The following is a 22,059-nucleotide window of genomic DNA, read 5'->3' on the forward strand; positions in this document are numbered from 1 at the left end:
TTTCTTTAAAAAACGGACTTTTATAATATGTAAATTACCTCTCTATCAGCAAATAGGGCGGTAAGCCGCAGCCGCATCCTCATTTCATAAAGACGCCCCCTCCTCCTGTTGATTGACAGGGCCAGCGATCGCTCTCCTCCTCTGGCTGGCCCTATTTGCGTTCAAAATCTCGCGCCTGCGCCGTACCGGTCTTCAGTCGGCGCAGGCGCGCTGAGAGGTGGACGCTCGCTCAGCCGCTCCTTCCTCAATGCGCCTGCGCCGGGTGTAGATGTGACGTCATCGGCGCAGGCGCATTGAGGAAGGAGCGGCCGAGCGAGCGTCCTCCTCTCAGTGCGCCTGCGCCGACTGAAGACCGATACGGCGCAGGCACGAGATTTTGAACGCAAACAGGGCCAGCCAGAAGACGAGAGCAATTGCTGGCCCTGTCAATCAACAGGAGGAGGGGGGGGGGTTTTGAAAGCAGGATGCGGCTGCTACCAGCAAGTAACCGCCCGACTTGCTCGTAGAGAGGTAATTTACATATTATAAAAGTCCGTTTTTTAAAGAAACTAGTTAACGAAAAAGGCTAAGAGCACTATATTTTGAAAAATCGCTGTATAAGCATTTTAAGAAGCCAAAAAACACTTCCTAATATACATTCTTCAAAAGTGGCCAAGGTTGCTGACAACTTGCTCAGAGTGTTAGTTTCATATAGGCTATCATTTTCAACATCCCTGATATGGATAAGATCCAGACCATTCTGCCCCCCACCCACCTGGTACTGAACGGCTCAGATCAATGTCTATAGGGTTCTATCATAATCTACGTTGGGTCCGGTAGATTTGAAAAATGTAATACTGAAGTTAAAATGTGTCTGTGTTACCTAAGGGGATGTTCACATGAACGTAATTGCAGAAAACAAAATCTAAGATTTGCCACAGATTTCAATCTATACATTGCATATGCTGCAGATTTGAAACTCGTTCCGCAGGTCAATTTTTGCCTGGATTTCATAAAAGCTCATTCACTTTGATGTTGCTGTGGATTATACAGCAACTGCAATTATACAGCAGAAAATCTACCCTTAAAGTAGCACTTCCACAAATTTTTTTACTCTCTGACCTGTTAAAAGTGTGCATAATGTATTCTGTAGTGAAGGCAATCTTCTTACCAGTGACTGTATTTGAGAGTTATAACCTCGCTTCTGATCCTTAGCTGTGTCATGTGACCAGCACTCTGATCTCCAACTGACACAGGACTAGAAGTCAGTTACTTTTCTAATACTTCCTTTGAGACTGACAATCAGGCTTCCATAGGAATATATAGAGAAACTGGCTTCCTGTCCACACACAAGATGCTGTTAGGCCTCATGCACACAACCAAGGTTTTTGTCCGCATCCGAGACGCAGTTTTTGCGGCTTGGATGCGGACCCATTCACTTCATTAGGGCTGCAATAGATGCTGACAGCACTCCGTGTGCTGTCCACATCCGTTGCTCTGTTCCGTGGCAGTCATATTAAGAGACAGTCATATTAATGGCTGTCCGTGCCGTTCCGCAAATTGCGAAACGCACACGGACGCCATCTGTGTTTTGCGGACTGCAAAACACACAACGGTCGTGTGCATGTAGCCTTATTTGGGCAGTCAGATTTTCACATGACACAGCTGAGGATCAGAAGGGAGGGGATAACTCACAAATACAGTCACTGGTAAGATGATTACCCTCGCTACAGGACTTTTCTAACAGATCAGAGAATAAAAATCTTGTGGGACTGCTTCTTTAAGGTTTGGGCCTCCCTGTGGAAACAACCCTGAGGGTATACGTACTTTGTTTGCATTACGCATGGATTTTCCGTGATGATTTTTATGTAATACACTGCCTGCAAAGTAGATATGATTTTGAAAATTTCATGCACAGTTTTCCACCTAGAAATTAAAGGGGTTTTCTGAGATTTTGATACTGATGACCTACTGGAATACACTTTTTGCTCTAGCTCAGAAAACTGTATCAGAAAAAAAAGTATAGGACATGTTCTAACTTTTGAGGAATGAACATACGAATGCAGAAAGTGTAAATGACAGGGTGACATAGGTACAAATCTGTCCTACCTATCTGATCGAAATATGGCATCTAGGGGCACCCGTTGGCATTTGGCTGTTGGCAGATTTTTCTAAAATTGACAGATCTGTAAGACAAAAATCTAGTAGGTCAAGACACTGAGTGGCAATATCCTATTGTTTTGGTCTGACAGCACGGGGGGAAAAACTATATATTTGGCACCAATGGGATGTTATAGAAGAGGAAGCCTAATTTGGAGCACCTAGGCCCAATACAGAATCTGTAATGTGCCATTTATAATACTGCTGTGTTATGTGGCAGGGGGCCTATATCTATCAAGTCTTCTTGTATTTAGGTGGGTTAGATAGTTGGCCACGTATAACCCTGCTGCAGTACATGGCCTTATATGCTGTATATTTTCCACCTCAGTCATAAGATATATAGACTCATACATAGAACAGGAAAAAACGACGATAACTTGAGACTGTTGTTGTCAATGGATGTTCCTTGGTTGCTAGGTTTCCTTTAATTGTCCCATATATACTTTGCCTAAATATCACTGGAAAGATAGAAGCCCCTCTTGGAATCTGGGCCTCTTGCCACCGCTTATTCTATTTAAAAGTTCTCTGGAACAAATGAAACCAGCGTCTGGTCCTTGTAATAAATCCCTAAGCAGGACAGGTCACTGGGAATCTGCCAAAAATCTAGTCCTAAGTCTCATTTGAAGAAAAGTGTACCCACTGTCTATGTACGGTAAGTGTTTGGACCACAGGCCAAGAAACCTACTAACTAAAAGACCTTAATTGATTTGAATGGAATGCTGCTGACCATGCCTCTGTTCACATTAGTGCCTGGACCCAAATGCATAAAATGCTATAGAGGCAGAACAAGTGGGTGCTATGGGGTCCTTGGAGGTAGAAGCCCACTCCATCCCCTTAGCTACTGGGTGATAAGAGCCTATGGAGGACAGTACTCTACAGAGAAACTTCATTCAAAGACTGCAGAACTGGCCCAATGGGCATGAAAATGGTGTGGAAACAGACAGCGGACTACTCTGTCCAGGGTGGCAAAACACAGCACCACATCATGGATTGGCCCATTTTGATTTTTATTATGGGGCCACCTTTCTTCTATGCATAACACCACCTGGACCCACCTGTTCTCATCTGTGGGTGGCCGATCTGCTGTATACTGGTTGATAATGGTATGATATGGTAAAGTTAAAGATGTCTTTCAAAAAAAAAGCTCCATGAAATCGATAAATTTCCTACAATGTGCATAGGCCCAAAGTAAAGTCTGTAACACAGTCACTCGGCCATCATGTTCTATTTATGATACAGTTGGCCCAAAGTCAAGGCTGTAGCTGGTTCCTCAGATATCATATTCTATTTATAATACTGGTGGCCCAAAGTGAAATCTGTAACACGGTCCCTCAGGTATAATGTTCTACGTATAATACTGGTGGCCCAAAGTCAAATCTGTAACACGGTCCCTCGGCCATCATGTTCTATTTATGATACAGTTAGCCCAAAGTGAAATCTGGCTTGGTTCCTCAGCTATCATGTTCTGCTTTTAATACTGGTGGCCCAAAGTGAAATCTGTAACACAGTACCTTAGCTATCGTGTTCTATTTATAATACTAGTGTATTCTTATGTGGCAGAGGGCCCCACAGGCATCAGGGTCCGGTTGTGACTACTACTTCTGCACTCCCTATAGCTATACCAACTGTGAAAAAGTACACATTGTCCCTGCTGCCCATACCCAGTTATACAAATATAACATTGGTCCATTTCCGTTAATGAACTGTTGAAAAGCAGTCTTTTATGGAGGCCGCATAACAGCACTGAAATGCGTGGGAAATACCAGTCAAAACAAATGCCTCCCTAATGAAATGGGTCATGTTTGTATGTCCGCATTCCTTGCTGGAAAAGCAAGTCCTATAAATAGGTAATTACTCATAAAACCCTATGGCCAGCAGTAGCTAATAATAAAGTATGAAGAAGACCTACTGAGAGGACTCCAGCCAGGGTGGGATTTGTACAGCTTTCCTCTGCTACTGATCCAGATCGGACAACTGCTGACATGATGATGATGGTGCTGCACTGGCGTACCTATTGCTATTATTGTATATTCACATGTTGCGGCATATCATTATTATTTTTTTGCCAAGGTTGGACCATGAGAACACACCCTTAAAGTCCTAAATATGAGCCAATTTTTAAAGATGACGCTCTCTACTCCAAATATTGGCCAGCTGTAGAAGATTGACCTCCCCTGCTGCAATGACTGATTTTTTAATTTTTTTTGTATATGTGTATACACTGGACCTGTGAGAGTCTCAGAATTTAGATTCTCACCTTTGAATTTCTATGATCTGACTTGTTTGTCTTGGGAGATCCCTCTGAGGGCTCATACACCTAGCCAAAAATGGTATGCTGTGTGTAAAAAAAATAAAAAAAAAATTGTGAATGGAATTTCTAAAAATCTTATTCCCAACAACACCGGATCTGATCAATACTCAACCAAAACCAAGATTTGGTTTGCTGCCCTGTATCTAAGGCACAGTGGTTTGTAGGTACAAAGAACCTAGGTAGATACCCTACCAGAACACCCTTTCCTCTTAACTTGCCAAAACAGGTGTTTATGACGGTACCCTAAGTACCACACTTCGCATTATAAAGTAATTTTTGCCTTGGATCTAACTTTTCTCAAAGAAAAAGCTAAAGCTTATAGGCTATAAGAAAACAGAAACCTACGACAGAAGAGTCTGGTCTACATCAGGGAGGTCTTACAGCTCCCACTGCAATTTTTACTCAATTTTCTCAGGCTCCTGAGAATGATGTAGACATATTAGGGCAGGGGATGCAATATTGTAGAGCTAATCAGAAATGCATGTACGAAAAGGCCATGGCTGTTGTGATAGCTTTGTTAGAAAGAGATTCTCATGTACTATATGATGTCTGATTTTAATTTTTTACATAAATCATGGGATAACCCCTTTAACAGGATTTTTTTTTTTCATTCTCTTTAAAAGGTTATTACCACCTGAACAATTTATGGTATAGCTACAGGATGCTCCCTGTGCATATGCCATAAATGTATGAGAGTAGAGTACTTAAATAGATCATCATACATAAATCGATACAGATTTATAAAAACTAGTGCAAATAAGAACATTGACATTGCCCAAAATTGTCACACACCTAAGGCATGTGGGGAACTGGGGACAATCCCTACGGTCATTTGTTCGTTTTTGGGCAGGACCAGTTTTTACAATTCCTGCCTATCACACTAAGCCGTGGGTAACATGGGAGTGTTACTACTTTTAAGACATAAGATGGGCACGGTTTATTCCCAGATATGGCGGATGGTCGGAAAGGATGCTTTACTCAGAAATTGTGCTTTTTAAGATCTATTACCACAATGCGTGTGAGGTCTGTCTGTGCGTATGTATTCTTATGTGTGTCTGTGCGTTTGTGTTAAGACTGTGACAGTGAAACAAATCACACGTCATGCAGATAAGGATTATGGATAATCTCATTAGAAGAAGACTATTACTATGAACTACAACTCCCAGCTGACTTTGTTTTAGGCATAATGCCTCCTGCAAACCTCCCTCTCTGCCCACACATAACGCATAACCCATGTTCTCCCACCTTTTACCCATGCTTTTTTACTCTGAAGAGACATAATCTATGGCAGTGGTGGCGAACCTAGAGGGGGGACTCATAGCCCTCTCTGGGGGCACGCATGACCTGCAAAAAGGAGCTTTGTTATTGGTTGCTTTGAGCGGGCTGCTGGAGCATTCGGCACACCGCTTTCTAGATGTGGTGGGGGAGGCTCCTGCAGTGGTGTGCGATCTTCACCCAGAGGCACCTGGCACGGTAAGCGGCCTTGATGTCTCAGTGGTGGGCAGTGGGCTTTAGCGGGGGTCTCAGAGGTGGGACCCCCACTGAAGCGCTCAGCAGAGCGGTGCTTCTCCATACCGCTGAGCGCTGTAGTGAAGACAGTCTCAATATAAAGTCTATGGGACATCTTCATCATCCAGCAGTGAGGAGAAGCAGCACTCTGCTGAGCGCTTCAGACTGCTCGTTATAGAGAACACCAGGGGTTTCAGAGCTGGGACCCCCGCTATCAATACTTTTGATATGCATATCAAGTGTCAAAAAAGTGTAGTAAATGTATATGTTGTATGTTGGACAGGGGGCCTGCCTGGGGGGGTCTGGATTGAATGTAGGCAGGCTATTATAGCTAAATGGAAGATATACTCTATTGGACTGTAGTATTCAGGTTAATTTGCCCTGTTGGCACTTTGCAATAAATACGTGGGTTTTGGGTTGCAGTTTGGGCACTTGGTCTCTAAAAGGTTCGCCATCACTAATCTATGGTGTAGCCATTTCATGTCTCCTGTTTTATGTGTTAGACGAGCCTAGAACAAGTCTGTGTGGCACAGAGAGGGAGTCCCCTGTACAGCAGGAAGAAACCCCTGCAGAATCCAAATCTGCAGAAAGCCCAGAGACGAAAGGGGAGCTGAAAGAAAAGATATCAGCAGATTCTGCAAAAGTACGTACTACTAATTTTTGTATGTGAAAGTTGTCAGGGGAGTTAGGCTATAGAATTAGCTGGGCTGCCCTGCAGGAACTTGCAGAAATGTTATTGTTCCTTAATCTAGTATGCACAAATACAGAGTCGGATTGGAGGACTTTCTTTCTGGTCGGCCCAGGTTCTGGCACAATTAAAGGGGTCCAACCCCATTTGGAGCTGACTTTGGAGACAATCATTTGCTACTAGGATTCTTAGGAGTTGATTCAAAAATGTAACAAATTCATGATGCAATTAAAATGGATGGAAAGCGGTCATTCAGAATCATCTCCTCTGATGGGCCAAGGAACCCCCAATCCGACAATGCACAAATGCCAATTGTATCAGTATATCTAATAGCTAATGGGAAGCATGGCCTCCAAAAACAATCCAATAACCAAAACCCAACCATCTTGAAAACAGTTAGGACGGTAAGCTTGGTTTTAGTAAGGTCAGCAGCCAATAGGTGAAAAAAACTACAACTTTGTAACCCATTTGTTCAGCCTGACAAGCAAGCAGGCACTATTGTCTGGGGCGCATGGTAAACATGGACACAGTGCTATTAAGGGTCATTAGATGTTTTTGACACGTCACTTTTTTTTTTACTCCTTCTCTCTGTTATTAATGTCTTTGAAAATGGTATCTCAAAGATGTCACTCAGAGGACTGGAGGCACCATCCACTTCAAGGACCACATGCTCAGGTGCAGGAGATATCCTACCCAGCCAGAGTTGGGTTTAGGTACCTGTGGAAGACAGTGACACAAAGATAAGTCAATTGTTAAAGGTTCAGCTATGTTAAAGGGGTTATCCAGGTTTTTAAAATCCTTAGGATCATTAGATCGGTGAGGGATCAACGCTCAGCACCAACACCAGCCAGCTGTTTGGAGGGGCCACACACACATGCCTCATCATTGTTTAAACTGGTTCACACTGCACACACCAAACTTTTCTCATGAGAGTCGCACCCCCCTTTAAACAGTTGATTTGGCGGGGTTGCAAATATTTAGACTCCCATCAATCTAATATTGATGATCTATCCTAAGGGTAGGTCATCAGCTGTAATAATGTGGACAACCCCTTTAAAATAAAAAAATTAAGGTAAAAAAGAGAGAATAATGGGGAAAAAAAAGAAATATTAATATTGTTGTAGAATGTAAAAATAAAAATGTAATTTACTAAAAAAAAATGTAATTGAAATGGTTTGACTATGATTTGAATGTGTGCATTGCCTTCTAATGTATGTAAAATTATAGATTCTAAATGATGTGATGGATTGCAAAACTCTTTTCACCCCGGTGTTTTCTAGATTGCAGATAATCTGCTCATAAAAAACTAGATCTACGACTACAAAAGTTTCATCATTCCTGATGTTAGAGTATTTCTATACTCAGATGGTCACATGGGCCCATGAAGAACCATTTCGAATTTGTTAGCTCATAGAAAAATACTGATGATGCCGAATTAACACTGAAAGACAACAAAGAGGGATAGGACTCTAGAGTCTGCTCTGCACATACAGAATCATTCATCTATTCCCACTTCCCAACACACAGGGACGAAACAGACACAGAAGACCAGTCTAACACCACAACGACACAACAGGGTTGGGTGGGAGTCACCCCCGATCAACATAGGACAACATATTAGGTGACATGCATGTGACATACCCGTGAGAAGAGCAGCATGTGACGGTGAACTGGTGTCACTAAGGGGTGGCAATAGGAAGGTATACAGCTATCTAGCTGAGAGAGAAGATAGACAAAGGTTTGGAGTCAGGTCCAGGGCTTAAATATTCCTAATGCTTCCAATGTCCCAAAAAACATCTCCCACTAGACAAAGTATGTCCATCTCAACAAGCAGTCTACTGTCAATCTCTAAGGGAGTTCCCCTATTTTTGGCCTTTATTAAGTTATACAAGGCTGGACTTGTATACCAGGGTTGTCTATGAGTCTCAGGTACACAAAGTCATTTAACTGGGCCAAAGTCCCAAGACACTTTTAGAGTCATCCTGCCTGGGAACATACTGTGCTACTGGCCCTCTTTCCAAAATTTAGTCCCTAGTGAGCTGCCACCCCTCTTCTTCCCTCCACCATCCCCTAGAATTAAAATACCCAGCTTGACTCCCATTTCCAGTTCCTATAGAAATCTCACTTGTCTAATCCTAGAGGTAGGTTCAGATTTCTGTTTGCAGGTTTCACATCTTCGGGGTAGGAAATGTTTTTCTGTAAGAGGTTGGATGGCAGATATCAGAGGCTTGTTAGAAGAAAGGAAGATATTTACAATGATGCATACAGAAGACAGCTATGTAAAGAGGATTGTAAGTTGGGTTGAGACAGATGGCAAAATACATCATGAATGGTCAGTATAGCAGTGCGGTAGTGTTGTACATAGAAGGTAAAAAGAAATCAAGCATGTAGCCAGTATTAGACTGCATGGTGGCCAAGGCTGGACAGCTAGTTGCCATTGCTCACTATGGTAGAAGCCTCCTAAGGACATAAACTGAAGTGCTGGACCAGGATCATATGATCCCTACAGCACTGAAGCATGCTTACCATAGCTATGACCGAAAGGTGTCCTAGCGGTGTTCACCATAGAATAAACATAGCCCTATGGCACTCAGCTGAGATGCTTGCATTATACCTCATGTGTACAAACCATTAGATTTTAATTAAGTTGAGTCTCTTCCTCACCTCTTTCTTCTCCTTCCTCTTCACCTCTCTCTCTGTCTTTTAGTTGCTGCTCCAATGAGCAGATTTTGCTCTGGAGTTCAGAGTTCAACTGGTCAGCTTCATACAGGCGACTGTGAAGACAACCAAAGTAAAACCAGAAGTAATGCACCGAAGCCATGATGGTGTTGAGCATTGGCCAAATCAGCTTCAACCCTTTCATGTATTGATTTTTTCTATATGTATAATGGATGAGAAAGTCCATCAATGTCATAGAGTAATGATCTAGGGGACGGCAAACTGCTGGAAGCCCAACCAGTCCCTGGAAGAGGGGCACTTACTACTCCAGTCTTCCCCACCAGTATGTCTGCGGTAAGGAGTTGTTGCATGGATCGGTGCATGGATATAGCCTGTGTGCTGCCGCACCATACAGCTCTATGATGAGTTATGGTAACAGGACTGAAGTTCAGGTCCCATCACCGCAAACAAAGCACAAAAATATAGCACTTTTCAGTACAGAGCACGGCATTGGCTGGATAGATGAGAAGCCCTTCATGTGGCTTTGGGGGGGGGCGGGGTTGTTTACTGGCTCTCAGTAGAAAGACCGAACTATCTTTGCATTAAGCTTTTTGGCAGTGTTCCATTGGCAAAGAGTATGCAAATTAGCTCTCTTCCAGAGGGACAAAAACATAAAACACAACACCATTACAATACATATAATATATGACTAAAGGTCAAGCAGATTGCTAACATGGATAACATTGCCCAGGTCAAGAAAGTGTCTACATGTTTACTTCCTTACAGATCATCTTCAATGGACTGACAGATGTTCTCACCTGGCCAGGCTCTGATTGGCTGCTTGAAGGAGGCTAATTTCAGAAGACAGAGCCTCCCTGGCCTCTGACTCACTCTGCAGAGCATTGCGCAACTCAGATAACAAGGAGGGATCCAAATGTGATTCCTGGAGGTATGAGATATACGTTTTGTTATCATGCCTAAATTAGATGTACTGTCCAAGATGAGACTGTTACATCCATTCATTATCTAACCTTTTTTTTTATAAAGCCTGTGGATTTTTTGCATTTTCATTCTGACATGCAATGTATAAACACTGGAGAAAATTAATTAACACCAGTATTTTATACTTTTTTTTTTATAATCTCTCTTCCCCTGCGTCAGATGCCTGTTATAACAACTGTTATGGCACTTTTCACATTAAAATGACTAGCTCTGGCAGGCTTGTCCGGCGGAGAACAACCTGCCGAAACTCTCTCGCTCCTGCATTGCCGGATGTTACCGGAATACCTGCCGACCCCATTGACTATAATGGGGTCCAGCGGAGATCCGGCCGCTACCTGGAAGATGCTGGGTGCGCTAGCCTTAGAGGCAGAGACCTCTTAAAGGGGTTTCCGAGGTTCTGATTTTGATGACCTATCTTCTGCATAGGTCATCAATATCAGATTGGAGGGGGTACAACACTTGGACCACCAATCAGCTGCTTGAGTGCTACGGCCTACTTGCAGCTTACCAACACAGCACTATCCATTGGAGAGCAGCCGTGTTTGGAACTGCAGCTCAGCCCCATTCACTTGAATGGGACTGAGCTGCGCCTAGGCCATGTGACCAATAAACCTGACATCACTGGCCTAGGAAGAGGATGTGGCTCTCACCAGAGTGCTGCAGCCCTTTCAAACATCTGATCATGGGGGTCCGAGGTGTCAGGCCTCCACAGTTCTGATGTTGATGACAGTGCTGGTCTGTGCTCCAGAACTGAAATCTACCCAGCCGAGTGAATTTCAGCTATAATTAACACCAGTTTTCTGGCGTAAATTCTAAGAAATGCCTCCATGCACCCCCTGCCCCGTGCCCCATGATGTTATCCCCATGTGGGGGGACTGTTTGATTGCAGAAACATTTTTAGGGGTATGATAAATGTCTCGCATAGAATTTGCTTTCTGTATAGGGCAAGATTTCTCACCAAGTTCTCCCCATGGCTCATTTTTTGAAGGTCTGGATGTGATCCCAATTTACATGCACATGCGTTTCTCAAGTTTCCCCAAACATGATCCCTGCCGTCCTCCCTAGGAAACAGAGAAGCATTATTTACTAAAGCTTGAAAGCTCAATGATAGGTGCCCATTAACCTCAAACAAAAGATCCCATTGCTCTTACCTGAATGTATATGAGTAGCCAACAAAAGGAAGGTTGACTCCAAGAGGAGAGCTGTCCCCAACATCCGATATGGTTTCCTAAGAAGAAGAATAGAGAAGAGCTGCTCATCTTCATTTAACAGCAAGTGTTAAATTACCCTGCAGCGCCACTGCAGGAGAAAGGTGGTATTGCACAATTCTCATTGAAATCAATGTGATGCATGGGTGCACTGTGTCCTCCAGAGACTGAAAAAGATCCTCTTTGGTTTGTAGATGAGGGTCCTGAATAAGAACCTCCCGTATATTAATTTAGAATAGAATATTTGTAATAAGTAATATGATAAGCCTTGTTATGGTTTTCATATTATTTGGTTGAGTGCAAAGTCTGCCAGATAATAAAATGGAAAATTCAGTTAATACTTGACCAATAATGCATAAATATACTCACTCCGCCCCCACTGATCATTTCTGATAGCTTATCTTCTACGATATCAAAATTGGAAGTGTCTGTGGCTCCCGTTGACTCAGGAACGAAAGGTGGAGTGCATTCCCGCAACCTTTCCCAGTCGATCTCAACAAATAGTGGATGGGTTTGGAAATCCTGGAGTCCACCAACGCCCAGGCGGGTTTCACGGTCACAAATTAGGGATGAGATGAAATCTAAGGCCTCTGGTGGTAGGTCACTCACTGAGGAGGGAAAGTTAAAGTGCTCCTGGAAAGGAAATGTAAGAGTCAACTAGATCTGCTCCTTGACCTGTTATTTTGTAAATGTTCAGGTCAGGAAATATAGTATGGCCCATTATTTAGGCAAGGGCATCCAAAAACTAGCATCAGCCCAACATCTTGCCCGTTGTTTTGGCAAATGTACAAGTACGAGCACAGAATGGCATAAGGTATAGCAGAAATTAAAATGGAAATGGAATATCCTTCTATGCCTGTACCCCATAGGAGACTAATTACAATATAATCAGTTCACATATGTGCCATCTAGGCTAGAAAAATAGAGGGAGGTCTGGAAGATTGGAAGAGAATTATGTACTGCTCTTAAAGATGGAATATTCTTTGTGTTTGTCTCACTGCAGCAAATGGCATTTAACATGTAGATACAGTTAATACAAGGCCCTTACTAATGAATTGTGATTGTCCATATTGCCTCCTTTCCTGGCTGGATTCATTATTTCCATCACATTATACACTGCTTGTTTCCAGGGGTTTAGGCCACTGCTGCAGTGCAGAGAGGCCAGGGCTTTTTCCTACAGTGTGCAATCATGACCACCGCTGCTGGATGGGTGGTCATAACCCCTGGATACTAGCAGTGTATAATGAATCAAGTCAGCAAAGGAGGAAATATAGACAATAAGTATACATTAGATAAATGCCATTTGCTGAAGTGAGACAACCCCTTTAACCTCTTAAGGACACAGGTACGCCCTGTGTATTTTTGATCACCGCTGCGTGGCAGGCGGTGATGGGAACAGAGTGCCTGCTGAAATCGTTCAGCAGGCACTCTGTGACAATGCGGTGACATGACCTCTCAGGATCGCATCCTATTGGCTGGACGGGCGGGCGTTAACTTCCCCTAGCTCTGCTCTTCTTCTCCACACTGCTTCCATGGAGCCAGGAGAGAGGAGCCCGTCCGTCCACCTCTGAGCCCAGCACCCCCACGTGAGCCACCATAGTGCCATCTGGCACTCAAAAGTTCGCAGGGACAGGTTTAGGGAAAGGTTAGATTAGGCTGGGAGACCAAGGGATAGTTTAAGGGGAAAAAAAGTGTTTTTATTGGGCTTCACCCTGATCACTCAGCTGTGCGACCCTAGACCCCCCCCCCCCCCAGGGGTGCTGCAGCTTACCCAACCACACACACGTTTTTGGGGGGCGCAAGCGTTTTTTTTTTGCGATATGATTTCTGGTTGCTCTATATTACATTTTTGTGAGGCAAGGTTACAAAAAATTTAATTCTGAAATTTTATCTCCATTTGCCAATAACTCTTGTGGAACACCTAAATAGTTAGCAAAGTTTGTAAAATCAGTTTTGAATACCTTGAGGGGTGTAGTTTCCAAAATGGGGTCACTTTTTTGGAGTTTCTACTCTAGGGGTGCATCAGGGGGGCTTCAAATGGGACATGGTGTAAATAAACCAGTCCAGCAAAATCTGCCTTCCAGAAACCATATGGTGTTCCTTTCCCTCTGCGCCCTGCCGTGTGCCCTTACAGTAGTTTACAACCACATATGGGGTGTTTCAATAAACTACAGAATCAGGGCCATAAATATTAAGTTTTGTTTGGCTGTTAACCCTTGCTTTGTTACTGGAAAAAATGGATTAAAATGGAAAATTTGCCCAAAAATTTTAATTCTGAAATGTCATCTCCATTTGCCAATAACTCTTGTGGAACACCTAAAGGGTTAACAAAGTTTGTAAAATTAGTTTTGAATACCTTGAGGGGTGTAGTTTCTAAAACGGGGTCATTTTTGGGTGGTTTCTATTATGTAAGCCTCACAAAGTGACTTCAGACCTGAACTGGTCCTTAAAAAGTGGGTTTTGGAAAATTTAAGAAAAATTTCAAGATTTGCTTCTAAACTTCTAAGCCTTGTAACGTCCCCAAAAAATAAAATGGCATTTCCAAAATGATCCAAACATAAAGTAAACATATGGGGAATGTAAATTAATAACTATTTTTGGAAGTATTACTATGTATTATAGAAGTAGAGAAATTAAAACTTGGAAATTTGCACATTTTTCCAAATTTTTGGTAAATTTTGTATTTTTTATAAATAAAAATGATTTTTTTTGACTCCCTTTTACCAGTGTCATGAAGTACAATATGTGATGAAAAAACATTCTCAGAATGGCCTGGATAAGTAAAAGCGTTTTAAAGTTATTCACACATAAAGTGACACCAGTCAGATTTGCAAAAAAAATGGCCTGGTCCTTAAGGAGAATATGAGCCCGTCCTTAAGGGGTTAAGGGGTTTCTGTCAGCAGGAAAATGGGTATTAGCCTGGCTGACATTAGTAATGTACTAAGGTCAGCTGAACATAACTATATTAGTGCCATCTCACTATTGAGAAAAAATAACTTGTATAATATGCAAATGAGCCTCTAGGAGCAGGGGGGCATTGCTCTTGCTCCTAGAGGCTCCGATCTCCCTCCTCTGGCCACGCCCTGCTACACTTAATTGACAGGGCCAGGCTGCGCTGGTCTCCTCTTGCCGGCCCTGTCTGTCCTAGAAATCTTGCGTCTGCGCCGACCCGTTCAGTATTTGGCGCAGGTGCAGTAAGTGAAGGACGCTCGCCGGCTGACGGCTTCACTCACTTCACTTCGCCAAATACTAAACAGGACGGCGCAGGCGCGAGATTTCCATGGCAGACAGGGCTGGCAAGAGACCAGCGCTGCCTGGACCTGTCAATCAAGTGTAGCAGGGCGTGGCCAGAGGTGGGAGAACGGAGCCTCTAGGAGCAGGAGAAACGCCCCCTGCTCCTAGAGGCTCATTTGCATATTATAAACGTAATTTTTTTCTCAATAACGGGGGCAGGCAGTGAGATGGCACTAATATAGTTATGTTCAGCTGACATTAGTACATCACTAATGTCAGCCAGGTTAATAACCATTTTCTGCTGAGAGAAACCCTTTAAAGGCTATGTACACCTTCAAGGGCAATTTTTTCTTTTATGATTGAATTTTACTCATTTTGGGCTAAAAATAATTTTTTTAATTGGTCTTTATTACAAATATTGAGCCGTTCTGTCACAAAAGGTTAACTGGTTTTCTATGTGTGTGAATCGTACTTTTTACTTTTACTTTACTTTCTGCCAGTCATCTAATAAACCTTATCTCTAAATTACTAAAAGGTCATAAACACATTTTTAAGCCATATTCTTATTAGTAGGATAAGATTTGAGCTATAATGGGTGTTATGGAGGTCAGAGAGCTGAGCTGCCTGATGGAACAGAGTGAAATTTTAAACACTGCTACTAGAGAAACTCAAGGCTGCACAAAGACAGGGGTTCAACATTTATTTTTACTAAAGACCAATTGAAAAAATGATTTTTAGCTGAAAGTGAGTACAATGCAATCATTAAAAAAAAATACCCCCAAAGGTGTGCATAAGCTTTAAGATAACCCATTTTCTAATTTCCTTATTTAACATTGTGGTATTAGCCATAGCAGAGAGTAGCTACAAAGAGAGTCTCCTGATCTGGAGGACTCAGCATGTCCATACAGTGTATAATGCTTTGCTTCTCCTGTAGCAGCGCTGTAGGGGAATTCGGCACTTGCTTTCAAGTACCCACACAGCTGATCATCTTCTTGACAGACATGGTATACCAAATCATTACTTGTATCTCTGGCACTCTCCCTCAAATCATAGCTCTGGGACTGTAAAAAGGTGGTAGAACTACACAGCTCTGTCCACTGTGTAGTGCCTAGAGCTGGTTATTTTAGCACTACTCCCATTCACGTCAAAGTAAACTGGTGTAGTTCCATTGCCGCAGAACAGCTGATTGGCACGGGTGTTGGGAGTCAAACCCCTTCAGACCAGATATTGATGACCTATCCTAAGGATAGGCCATCATTATCAAAACCCCAGAGAACCCATTTAGGTCACTTGGATGTCTGTGTAATGTTGGACTGGACAGGTCTTCCAGAACAGATGAGGATCCTGAACATAGGAGCTCCCTTTACTAACTTCCTAATAGGGTAAATGAAAATGGGTCTTCTAAACGTATAAAGCAGGCCTTGGAAAGTATCATAAAGTGAAGTCTGGTATACCAGCAGCTTGAGTTTACTTACTTTATAGTGAAGAATCTTTCCATATGTTTCCACAACAGATTCTGCATAAAAGGGAGGGTGTCCAAAGAACATCTCGTAGGCACAGGCCCCTATAGACCACCAATCACATTCAACACTGTAAGACAAGGTATGGTCTTCAAGGGCAAGAAGAATTTCTGGGGATAGGTAGTCAGGAGTTCCAACAGCAACAGAGCAGGACACCTTCAAGAAAAGTCAGAAGTCTTTAGTCAAACCTATTATATGTTGAAGGGCACCAGGAGTAAACTCTAGGTTGAACATACCGTGCCATCTTGGCGTAATTTCAAACAAGAACCAAAATCACCAAGGTGGATATGTCCTGACCGGTTTAACAGCATGTTGTCTGGCTTTATATCTCTGAGGAATAGGAAGAAAAGAATGTAAGGGTAAATAAAGATTATTTTACATGGGTCATAGCAATAAATAAATATTTGCACATCTCTCACCTATGTATGTAACCCAGAGAATGGACAGAATTAACAGCCATGATCATCTCAGCCAGGTAGAAGATTGCCATGTGTAGAGGAAACCCATCTGGAAACTTACTGAGCATGGATAGAAGGTCACCTCCCACATAATAATCCATCACAAGGTACTAGAAAAGAGAAGTATTACTGGTCATCAGTCAGTAGCAGGAGATCTATCTAATAAGAAACCCAAAATTTATATTCGGCCTTTCTTCATTCATTAATACACATAGGGGCCAGTAAACTGGGATGTGGAGTGTTCTTCATTAATACACACAGGAGCCAGTAAGCTGAGATGTGGGTGTTCTGCCTAAAACTCCACATGCATGAGAGCTAGATACAGTAGATAAGTAGTTCTACAAAACGTCTCAGTATAGCCCAGGCCCTAAGACATCATTTGAATTTCCTCTGCCTTAGGAAATGGCCTATCAAAATAGTGTCTCAGCAATAGTGTCTAAAGAGGCCATGTGTAGCCTTTATTGGAGGTCATTACACAAGGGAATCTGGTTCCTGTGGTACAGAGTCTGATGTAAGGCACAATCCCCTGCGACAAGCAGTAGGCAGAACTGAGGAAAGTGTGTGAAGAGCATGAAAAGAACCAGGAGAAGTAGCTACGTGTGAAGCCTACATGTGGGTTGCATCAGAGACTGCAGGGATCAGCCACTCAATGTGTATGAGAAGCAGCAAAATGACTAACTGATGTCTGCAGAGGAGATCATCAAAAAGCAGGAGGCACCTGGTGTACTAATAGCATGATTAACTAAGACATCAGTGATTATGTTGTTCTAATTTAGTACATTGTGTTGTGTGACGAATTCCACAGACCATTAAAGAAGCCACACACCTGAGTACCATGGCCTATACCTAAGAGAGACTTACTGTTGCTCACTGTGTTACTGAAGTTTTTACGTGTACCCTGTTAAATAGTCAAGTGACAATAAGTAAAACATCGCTGTTTTGCAAGTCAAGTGTCATGTGACATTTCCTAAAATATCCTCTTTCAGTTTCATCACATTACAATTATCCTATTCGGGTACTATTTTTCTCATGGAAACAAATTATCGTGTTAATTTAGTTTTGCAGGACGAAGACCTTGCCAAGGAGCACCATAAATCTCAACTTTGCAGACTTATGTAAGTTTTATCTGGTTGGAAGTAATGAGGGCACTGGAATCAACTGCAGTCAAACCTGAAATTTCAGATTTTGGTGAAAGCCAGGTGCTTCACCTGAATGGGACTGACTTGAAATACCAAACATGTCCATGTGTCCTGTAGTATAAGTGAAAACTTACAAGATAATTATCATCCTGAAAGGCAAAGTGCAACTGCGTTATCCATCTCTTGTCTCCATTCACCAGAACTTCTCGCTCTTCTCTAAAGCAGGCAACCTAGAGAAAGAAAATGGACATGGGCATGAGACCTCTTCACTTTCTGTCCTTGGTCTATACACTGTCCCACTACTCCCCACACACCATCCCTCTATACGTCCTCTCCTCTCACATCTGATCTTTTTAGAAGGTCCCACTTGTTCATTATCTTCAGGGCGTAAACCTGAGCGTTGCTTTTCTTCCGCACAACTGCAACCTGAAATGAAGAGGAGACAAATCCATCAACACAAGGGAGATATTGTTCAGCAGAGAACCAATATGAAAGCTCATAGACAATCAAAACAGAGCAGATATTTCACATTAACATGTGGAAATTGGTATGTACAAATTTTGTCTGTACAAAGTAGCCGTAGATGGTTCAGAAGCAGCAACCGGGCCACTGCTCTTGGGGGGTCCAAAAGTCTTAATACTATAAAAGAGAGCAGCCATTATTTGTATGTGGGGGCATCACGCTGTAACACAATGTGAATACTTTTGCATTGTCTATATAATCTTTATACGCCCGTCAATCTGATACCATTTCAGCAGAATGCAAGGATGACGCCTGTTCGCTGGTGACCCAGCTCATTTTTGGCATTAGGCCCCAAGAGTTTCAAGCTACGATTATTAACTAGAATAGGAGAAAACATTTCCCAATAAAAGGTCAATTTATAACAAGCAAGTAGATTATTTACAGGCCATTAACTTCAGAAATCTCCATTTAAAGACTAAGCATATCAGTCAATGGTTTACCCAGTGGCCCCCAACCATGATCTTCTCACCAATTCAGAAGGAGTCCCAGGGATCATGTATGTTGCCTTGCTTTGATTTAGAAATGTGAACATTAGCGCCACAACGACTCCAGAGAAATTGGGGAGTTTGAAAGCCCGAGGTGCAGAAGTGATACAGAAGGGGTGCCTGAAATCAATAGGGATGGGATCCTGCATTTGCATGCACTTTTACTCCTTTGAGCTAATACAGTACACCTTAATTTATCTGGGCCTTCTAGCTTTTGTAAACATCAAACAAAATGTTTTAATTAGTCTGTTGTCTTGGCTGTCATGACTTTTTCTCTTAATTTTAAAGTAGTTCTCTAGGATAAAAATGTTCTTTTTAATCGCTGAGCTTACCCTTAGACAATGTCTATTTCAGCCCCAATGCTTTTTTTGTACTGTAGCGCTATGCTTGAGTAGTAATTGCCTCACTGCTACATTTGTTTGGATCCTGAACTTCTGGTTTTGAAATTTCTGGCTGGGTTGGCAAAAGAAACTCAGCATGTGTTGCGTCGGCATCTGTTCCATCGCATGCTCCCCCTGCCCACCAGTTCAGTACAGGTGATGTCAGTGATGATGCTCATATATTGCACAGACTGGAAAATAGAAGACTGTGTCTCGACCGGGATGTCACAGGAAGTGGTGGAACCTGGATGCGCCCATTAGAGAAAATGGCGCTACTATGAAGGAGTAAGTAATTTAGGAAACATTTTCTATCCACAGATAAAGAGGTTCTCAAGGATTTTTATATTGATGACCTGTCCTCAGGATAGTCAAATTCAAGTGAATGGGGCTGAGCTGCAACACCAAGCACAGCTGCTATCCAATGGACAGCCTCTGCATGGTAAGCTGTAAGGAGGTTGCGGCGCTCACCAGAGATCTTGTAAGCACCGTAGCTTACTCAAACTGCTAGGGGGTTCTGGGAAGATGGACCCCCACCGATCTCATATTGATCCTGAAGATAGGCCATCAATATGAAAATCCTGGAGAACCCCTTTAAAAGGAATTCTTTTTTAAGTATGGTCCCAGAGAATGCCTTTAAAGGCTATGTTACACCTTTGGGGGCAATTGTTTTTAATTATTGCATTGTACTCATTTTGAGCTAAAAATCATATCTTTCACTTGGTCTTTATTAAAAATATGGAGTCTTTTTTTCTGTACATAGCTGAAATGCTCTAGTAGCAGCCTCTGGATTTTCTCTCTGCTCTGTCAGTTGGGGAGCTGACCGGCTCTTTATCTCTGCTCTCTGACTTTATAAACACTCATCATAGCTCACTCCGAAGGTGTACATAGCCTTTTAAGGGGTATTCCCATCACATACAATGGGGGCATATCGCTAGGATATGCCCCAATGTCTGATAGGTGCGGGTCAAAATCTGGGAATCACACCTACAGGGAGAACGGTGCGGGGAGAGCTGTGGCAGGTGGACCCTGGGTTTCCTGGGATCTGTCCACCACCATAGGTTGCTCCTATACAAGTGAATGGGAGCGCACAATGCACGCGCGGCCCCTGCTCCCATTCATTTCTATGGGGCAGATGGAAATAGCCGAGCTAGCGTTTGGCCATTTTTGGCAGCCCAATTGAAAAGAATGGAGGGCGGCTGTGCATGCGCAGTGTGCCCTCCATTCATTTCCCCGCTCCATTCTTGTTGTAGGTGCGGGTCTTAAAGGTAGGACCCACACCTATCTTACAATGGGAGCATATCCTAGCGATATGCCCCTATTGTATGTGATGGCAAAAACCCTTTAAGCTCACTGTGTGTTCATTGGCTACATTCTTTGTTCGGGATGCAATGTTTTTATGGATGTACATCCTGGAGGTTTCTTGCCCTCATGCCCCCATAACCCAGCTCTGAGCTATCATTGCTTCTCAGCCTTTGGGCTAAGGTCAAGTGTGTAGTAGCTCTGAGCTATGAAGAATGATTGAGTGACAGATGCTACAGAACCATATCTCGCCATAAGCTTCTACTAGGGGCGACTACTTGTCCCTGGCTTGGAGGGATGGGGAATAGGCTGTGCCCCTTCTGCTTTTGCAAGACCGCTTCCTCTGCACTTTTTTTGTGTAGTACGCTGGACTTTTTCTTGCACTTTGGTAGAAAGAAGCATGCACTCAGACTTTCAATAACAAAAAAGGTTGCCATGTGAAAGCTCAGTCATAGAACAGGAGTGGTTTATTTGAACAGCTCTGTCCTTGGATTAGGTTCTTTCTGATATAACTCACAGTATTAAAGTCTCCTATGTCCTATCATTGAACAGATGATCAGGGTAAGAAAAAAAAAATGCGTAGTAACAGATAATTAAAGGTCACAAGAACTGTTCAGAGGATATTTTAGGACTTATCCTCGTCCAGCTCTTCCTCTTCCACCCTAGTGTTTAGTCAGCTGGGAAACAGTGATGGTCTAATGATGACTGCACAACAAGCAGTGCCAGCCTAATTTTCAAATTTTTCTGGACAACTGATCCGAAAATCATGGACAGCCAATTTTTTTTTTAAAGGGGTTGTCCGAGTTATTTTTATTTTATTTTTATTGATGACATCATTTCAATGGGGCGGCTTCCTCCTATACACTTACATAGGATCAAGCCATCCCATTGAAATGAATGGGACAGCTTAGGTGTAATCACACCTGCTCACCGCTGCTCTTTAGAAGGAGGAATAATATCCAGATCTCCAACCAAAGCTTTTTATCAAGCCAAGTCAGTTCTTTCGGCTCTGCACTGATGAGGGACAATCAACTGCAGAAACAGCTGTCTCCAGATGAGGTACTGGATTAGCTATAATCGTAACTTATGTCTCAAGGCCTATTTAAAAGTTTGACCATTGACTTAGTTACCTTCCAACTGGTGGCTCCAGAGGCTCTGGCTTCTTTTCTGTTTTGGAAAAAGAGTGTTAACTTGCATACCTTTTTCCCAGAGGAGCATTGCATGGCTATAAAGCACCTTCCACCTAGCAGGAGCTCTCCACAAGAAGATTAGTACCACTCAGATCCCCAACAAAGGCCTCTCGCCTTTCTGATCTCCAGTGATGAGGGGCAATCACCCTGAAACCGTTTTGTGCAGATGAGGTACTGGATTAGCTATACTCCCAATATATGTCTCAAGGCCTGTTTAAAGGTCGACCACTGACTTATAGGATAGCTACCTTCCAACTGGTAGCTCCAAAGGCTCAGCCTTCTTTTCAGTATTGGAAAGAGAGTCAATTGGCATACCT

The 22,059-nt window shown here is 42.8% G+C and overlaps 1 protein-coding gene across 5 annotated transcripts in view; it reads right to left on the bottom strand.

Moving 5' to 3' along the window:
- Positions 1–534: 534 nt before the first annotated feature.
- DMPK (DM1 protein kinase) overlaps positions 535–22,059 on the bottom strand; it is a 37,896-nt gene continuing 16,371 nt past the window's right edge. Inside the window, exons 3-15 of one of the 5 annotated variants that reach the window (XM_044305327.1) lie at positions 18,209–18,292; positions 18,001–18,096; positions 16,689–16,837; positions 16,506–16,599; positions 16,225–16,425; positions 11,885–12,148; positions 11,459–11,535; positions 11,266–11,368; positions 10,124–10,248; positions 9,312–9,421; positions 8,773–8,843; positions 8,289–8,359; positions 535–7,364 (exon numbers count right to left, since the gene is read on the bottom strand). In XM_044305327.1, coding sequence (XP_044161262.1) covers positions 8,327–8,359; positions 8,773–8,843; positions 9,312–9,421; positions 10,124–10,248; positions 11,266–11,368; positions 11,459–11,535; positions 11,885–12,148; positions 16,225–16,425; positions 16,506–16,599; positions 16,689–16,837; positions 18,001–18,096; positions 18,209–18,292 — 1,407 coding nt within the window. In that variant the 3' untranslated portion in view covers positions 535–7,364; positions 8,289–8,326. Of the gene's footprint in view, positions 7,365–8,288; positions 8,364–8,772; positions 8,875–9,311; positions 9,422–10,123; positions 10,249–11,265; positions 11,369–11,458; positions 11,536–11,884; positions 12,149–16,224; positions 16,426–16,505; positions 16,600–16,688; positions 16,838–18,000; positions 18,097–18,208; positions 18,293–22,059 lie in introns of all 5 variants that reach the window. The other 4 variants (XM_044305326.1, XR_006391204.1, XR_006391203.1 and 1 more) reach the window with 4 other exon arrangements.

Source organism: Bufo gargarizans, chromosome 9, assembly GCF_014858855.1.
Source record: "Bufo gargarizans isolate SCDJY-AF-19 chromosome 9, ASM1485885v1, whole genome shotgun sequence".
In the NCBI taxonomy this organism is placed as follows: domain Eukaryota; kingdom Metazoa; phylum Chordata; class Amphibia; order Anura; family Bufonidae; genus Bufo; species Bufo gargarizans.